General features: G+C 40.2%; 1 protein-coding gene across 1 annotated transcript; it reads right to left on the reverse strand.

The window, feature by feature from the left end:
- Positions 1 to 2468: 2468 nt before the first annotated feature.
- LOC139457172 (uncharacterized) lies at positions 2469 to 6357 on the reverse strand. Its single transcript, XM_071238595.1, has 3 exons — positions 5682 to 6357; positions 4973 to 5172; positions 2469 to 2978 (listed from the first exon to the last, which is right to left on the reverse strand). The coding sequence occupies exons 1-3, from the start codon at positions 6355 to 6357 to the stop codon at positions 2469 to 2471; spliced, it is 1386 nt and encodes a 461-aa protein (XP_071094696.1).
- Between the last annotated feature and the right edge of the window lie 293 nt (positions 6358 to 6650).

Consider the following 6650-nt stretch of genomic DNA (forward strand, 5'->3'; position numbering starts at 1 on the left):
AGATTGGATTATTTACGAACCACCGACATATAGCTGGTATATTGCTGGGTGCGGCGTTAAACAACAAAAAAACAAAATCTATTATTAAACACCTTCCAACAATGAGAAATTAAACTTATATTTCTATATATTCTGTTATATTTATAACATAATTTGATTCGTAATTTAATTATTGCGTTGCTTTCTTCCCTGTCATTCAATGTACATGTTCAACCCCCTAAACTTTTAATATTTCATTTTTCACAAATGGCTACGTTAGTGAGTGAGTGAGTGAGTATGGTTTTACGGCACTTTTAGCAATATTCCAGCAATATCACGGCGGGGGACACCAGAAATGGGCTTCACACATTGTACCCATGTCGGGAATCGAACCCGGGTCTTCGGCGTGACGAGCAAACGCTTTAACCACTAGGCTACCCGACCGCCCCCCGGCCTAGATCTCTCGTTACCTGCTCACACGAACAGATTTAAATAATTTGTTTTACTATCATATTTCTGTTTATCTAATTCATAATACGAAATTGATAATTCATTTATCACAGTATAGATCATATTTGTTTATATCACTATCTGATGCTAAGGTTTTATTGCAGAAATTATAATTAATTCAAAATGTAGAAAGATACACAATTTGCCATTATTTGACTTTTAAACTGTACAAAGTATAATATAATGATCAGAATGCCTGTAACGGGAAGTATTTAAGAAAGAAATATTTGTCGATAAGTCCCATTTTTCAGATATGCCCTTCAGTAGTATTATTGTATATCTCCAAAGAGAGTTTTAGTTTGTAGTTATCATTATTTGTGGATGCAACAAAAAGCAACATAGAAAATATATATGCTACCATGACGAAAGAATACAGAGTATACATAACTCGCAATTCTCCAAAAGAGATTTCAAATCACAATAACATATCTGATATAAAGAGAGGTGGTAATGATTTAATTTCTACATTGTGCCCTTGTTTGTGAGCCCTTGTTCTATTCAGCAAACAGCTCCAAACCGAAACTCCCCAACATATCTGATTACACTGATTCAGGCTGTCCCAGATCTCCATGCGATACTGACGCCCGTTCGTCTCCCAGACCACAGAGAATAAATTTAAAAGGAATCCAGCTCAAGTCTAGAACGATTTGGCAAGCCGAGATTGCCTCAATTCTATCCATGAAAGTAAGCATTAATAAAAAAAAATATTGTTCTTGTCTGCTTCAGATTATATTTGGTAGAGACATATATACTTTTATTCCTCCATAGGAGAGTTACAAGGTATAATATTAAAGATAATTACATGACAATAATTACCTTGTCAGAGAATACCACCATATACCACTGTGGTAACGGATTTTCTTAGTAAGTTCCGTCCATATATTGAAAACGGTAGAGTCCTCGAATTACATTTCGTGAGTAAGAGCGACAGGTATCTGGATCAGTATCCAAAGGTGGCTTACAGGACAACAAACAAGCTACAAGATCATAGTCTGATTTGCTGTGGAGTTCAACGCTGATGTCAACGGGCCCTATACACACAATGTCACACCGTAAGTTCTCTCTTATTGTTCTCTTACTCACACAGTGGCACAGTACGTGAGTCAGCAAGTCATGGTAGTTAATACCACAATGTGTACAGGTACCATGTAATTTCCCCGGTCTCCACATCGCACAAATGTGGACAACAGGCAGCTGCCTTTAACTCAGGATACTCTCTAGCTATCCTCCGCGCCACGTGTGGGGTCACATCCGGATGAATACTCTTAAAGTGCACAGTGTCAGGGTCTGATGAAAGTCTTTCCCGCCATGCTCGTACTTCAAAAGTATTCACGGCTTCTTTGACTGTTCTTTTCCATATATTCCGTCCCAGGAATGTACCGGAACTAAGAAATGCCTCCAGATGACAGTACAGTCAGTACTTGTGGAGGATGCGACATATGTCTGGGACAAAGCCCATACTTGTGGATGAACACTTATGCATATACATGAAGATACGAGTCATAAAAACCTTCTTAGAAAGCAGATGATTAGAACAGTTACAGAGGTGGCCAAGAAAGAGTAGCTTCCTGATGTTGATAAATGATTCTATGGGGAGCCAGCCGAGAAGAGCATTAACTATGTCAGACCTAGTATGACGTGGAAGTCCCTGTGCCATTTTGAGAATGGACCTCTGTGCTCCTTCTAAAGCCAGAATTTCTGCCTTGGAAATCATCGACCAGAGTTCACACCCAAACATAGCCTTTGGAATACAAACTGCCTTAATAAGTTTTGAGCTTGTCATGGGGTTTAGAGCGCGTTCATGCAGTCCCGATTTGACGAGTGCCATGGCTGATGCTTTCATCTTCGAGCAGCTCTCCAGAGTTCTCTCCCATGAGTTAAATTTAGAGTTCAATATAATACCAACGTGCTTAAGCTCATTTGTCACTGGGATATCACGTCCATAGAGTACAACACTAGAAGCAGCTGCTTTTCTGTCACTATATCTGACTCTTGGAAGGAGAGAAGGTAAACCGCCAGTCTGAACTATATCTTTCACAGATGGTCACCATCTTCTGCAGATTTGCTGATACTGGACTAACAATTGCTATATCGTCCGCTTGAGTGGGTGCCATTACATGGATATCAAAGATCACTGCACCAAGCTTGCTGGTGGACAGTTTCTGTAACAGTTCATCTATGTATAGCAGGTAGAGTTTTGCCGACAGGACGCTTCCTTGCCGAACACCTCTTGATAACGGAAACCAGTATGATCTTGTGTTATTAACAAGGACGCTGCTCTCGAGGAACTTGTAGCTATTGTCAAATATCCTCCACAGTGCATCTGGGATTCCAAGATGATACAGCTTGTATAAAAGTCCTTGGTGCCATACTGTGTCAAACGCTTTTGAACTGTCTAGGAAGGCTACATTGATGACGTCCGATCGCTCTTTATAATGAAGTATTGATTCTTGTACAATAAAGGAGGTGTCACTGGAGGAAAGGCCTTTCTGGAAACCACATTGTTGTATACATGGAAAGGATTTACTGTTGGTGAGCTGTGGGATTTTTCTGCTTAAAATGACTTCAAATACCTTGTATATAACCGGCAAGAGGGTTACCCCTCGATAGGAATCCGGTAACACGCGAGACTTGTTGCCTCCCTTGAATATCGGAATGATAGTGCCTCTTTTCCATTGGGCAGGAATGTAACCAGATGTAATAACGAGGTTAAAGAGTTCTGACAAGCACTTTGTAAGCTATTTTCCACCATATCGAAGATGTTCATAAAATATGTTGTCCATTCCAGCAGCCTTGTTGCGTTTTAGGGTTTTGCAAATTGATGTTATTTCTCCTGGACTTGTTAGAAGATCAACTGATGACTGATCAGTGCTCTGTATGTCTAAACGTATCCTTTTCACGTGAGCCTCAATGTGCTTCCTAAACTCTTGATCAAAGTGAAGCTCATCTTGATCGCTTGATACCTGTTTCATGTGGTGTGCCATGGTGGTACAGATTTCTTGGGGATTTCTTGTTTGCACACCTTCTGCTTCAAGGCATGCAATCTGTTGTTTTCTGTTCCCACGTCGAATTAAAGTCCAAAACATCTTCTGATCTAGGTCACCACAATCATCTATCTGTTTAAAGTACTCATTTTCATACTGTGCTGCTGCCTCCAATAAAGCGTATCTAAATTTATCTTTTGCTTCCTTATAGCATCTGAAAGTGCTGTGTTCCCTTCCTCGGGGTTGCCCAGCATTGATCCATTCAGTTCTACAGTTCCACATGAACTTATGAAGGTTATCAACTTTACCTTTCCAGTATGGCTTAAGATATTTCTTAAACTTTTTCTTATGTAAATACATTTCACTTGCTTCTGTTAGACACTGGACTATCTGATCACTATAGGTGTCTATATCATCATGTGTACATCCAACCTTGGGGCAAGAAATAGGCCAGAGAAGATGTGAGACTGCATATGTATAGTCCTGGATAGATCCATCTTCTAGTGCTTTATCCCATGAATATTTTGTGTAGACATTTCCTTGGTCGTCATCTGTCGGAATCTTGTCATATGAAATTGTGCAGAGAACCGGATGGTGATCATAGACGTTGAATGGATTATCATCTTTTACACAAGCAGTAGCTACTAGTCCTTTGAGGTCTTCTGAGATCATTATATAATCGACGGCAGAGACTGGACCTCCATTATAAGTTTGAAAGGTAAATATCGGACCAACACAATTAGATTGCATGTTCACAGGGGACAAATTTGAACTGGTCAGGAATTTCGACAGAATTCCATCACGACTGCTCAGAGCAGGATTGTACCTAGGTCCACGGGCAGTGGCATTAAAATCTCCCATCACTATTACACTGCCTTTCAAGGAATATACATCACAAATGTCTTTTAGATTATCCACATAAAAAGAATAAAGTTCTTCAGGGCGGTTTGATGGGGGCAGGTATACACAGAAGATGTACATGGAGTGATCCTGTTTAAAGGACAGTTCTATTCCAGAGATTCTATCACAGTCTAAGTTGATTTCGTTGATAAAAGTCTTCATGGTTTTCTTACAAAGTAATGCTGTACCATCACTAGGAAGGCCTCGTCGAGTACAATGCTCTGGTTCTAAAGGTGCTTGGGGAATATAGAAGTAATCATTGTTAATAGTATCCATAAAACACAGATTATATTCATGAAGCTGGTGAGCAGCTATTGCACAGATATCCACACAGTTAGCATTTAGGCAATCATTTAAATAAGGAACGCTAGACTTGATGCCTCTAGCATTCCAACACATTAATGAAAGACAGTTATGGTCCAAGGGCATTATCAACATAGTCCGGGTGTTTCTGAGTCTGGGGAAGTCATCTGATTGTTCTTTCTTTCATTAATATGTTGCCAGAATTGCTCGCAGGATAGCCACGGCTTCATAAAAATATTTTCGGGCCAGAAGTCTTTGCTTTCAAGTTTATCTTTATCTTTGGCTAGGACATTTACCTGGGCTGATGCTGTCCTCTTCTCATCACGATTAAAAAATCTCACGTAGGTAACAGTAACAGCTTTCTTTTCCAAGTAACGCCTCACAGATTCTGCTGTATTGTTCTTGTGTATTCCACCCACATAGAACCTTGCAGTCCTGACTTTGGCAGGAGCTGCACGGAACTCTTCCTGTATATCCATCGTTGCAGCACACTGATCTGTGCCAATATGTACTACAATTCTAGATGGAGTGTTTCCCGTTGGTTGAGATATGGACGATTGGTTATAGCTGTTGACAATGGAACTAGTAACAAAAGTCTTGCTCTCATTCCTGGAGGGATTATTTTCCTGAGATGTGGACACGTGGTTACACCCGTCACTAATGGGAGTAGTATAAGACGTCTCGCTGTGATTTCCCTGTACACACTGACTGTATGTTCGTTTTGATACATCCGTTCCATTAGTATGTGTATGTCCATCTGAGTACTCATGTCCATCTGTGTAATGTTGGTGGCAATTCGCGAAGTGTCTGTAGAATCGTGTCCGCGTGTAACATCATCTTGTACATCATGTGAATTACTCACGTTTGCATCTCTGCTTTCAGTATGTTTCCATTGAAGTAAGGTATCATGATCACGATTGTTGCTATTGTCGTTAGAATTATTCTTCCCATTTTCTGTGTGTTCAATCACATTTACACATTGTGATACTGTAATTTCATGCATACGTGGTGACTTTTCTGAAGCTTTAAGCTTCAACTGTTTCTCCATAGACGCCATCTTCCGTTTAATATCAGTCGCTGTCCTTGTATTAGTGCGGCACGTTTTATCAACCTCTGTGACGTCACTTTCCAATGCGTCAAGACTTTTGCTCAGGAGCGAGACTTTTGACCTCAGACTCGTTATTCCCATACTACGATCATCCGAGATCCGTGTTATTTCGAGGCACTTTTCATCCACTTTCAACTTTGAGTCATTTAAAGTTTTTCTCAGGTCCGTAACCTTTTTGTCCAACTTTACAGTTATGGCTGTCAGCTTCTCTATATCAACTTTCTTAGTCACCAATTCAGCTTGCACAACAGCTTGGTTTTCACTCGCCTTCGTTACTTCCCCTTTCAGTTGACTGAGACTTGTCTTTATGCCTTCGACAACAGATTTACATTGATTCAGTTCATTCTGTATGTCTTTATTCTCGCTTCGTAACTGTTCTACAGCCTTGATCATATTCACTATCAATTTCTCTGCTGTAGTTTTCACCTTGGTTGTTTCATTTTTAGCAGCTTCGTAATCAGTCTTAAGCTGTTTATTGTCTCTTTGCAATTGTGTAATCTTTTGGCTGAGGCAATCAACTTCTTGAATAAACTCTCCCTTCACTTCAGCAAAGTCTCTCTCGAAACTGGCCATTGTCTCGCTGATTGCAATGAATGACTGGGCTTGCTGGGCTTCACTCACACTGTCAACAGCCAGTCTGCGTCGTGGCCCACTAACAATTTCATATAGCTCTTCTCCAAAATCTCCCAGATAGGCTCTGAATAATATGAAATTATCCTTAGCTAGTTTCCTCTGTAAGGTTTCGCCCTGTTTTGATCTTCTATCCATACGACGTCTTAAACAACCCTCAGGATGTGGGAAATCCTCCCGTTGTTTGCATTGTTGTATAATAATACATGCCGTATCACATCTAAGTCACCGGTATT

The sequence above is a fragment of the Haliotis cracherodii genome, unplaced genomic scaffold, assembly GCF_022045235.1.
Source record: "Haliotis cracherodii isolate W230 unplaced genomic scaffold, xgHalCrac1.p SCAF_12, whole genome shotgun sequence".
Lineage (NCBI taxonomy): Eukaryota > Metazoa > Mollusca > Gastropoda > Lepetellida > Haliotidae > Haliotis > Haliotis cracherodii.

Coding starts and splice junctions, on each gene's coding strand:
- LOC139457172 (XM_071238595.1), bottom strand. CDS start 6,357: ATGGCCAGTTTCGAGAGAGACTTTGCTGAAGTGAAGGGAGAGTTTATT. Junction 5,173..5,681: donor AGCTTCAGAAAAGTCACCAC/GTATGCATGAAA, acceptor ATATTGGCACAG/ATCAGTGTGCTGCAACGATG. Junction 2,979..4,972: donor AGAGGACAGCATCAGCCCAG/GTAAATGTCCTA, acceptor TGTGGTTTCCAG/AAAGGCCTTTCCTCCAGTGA.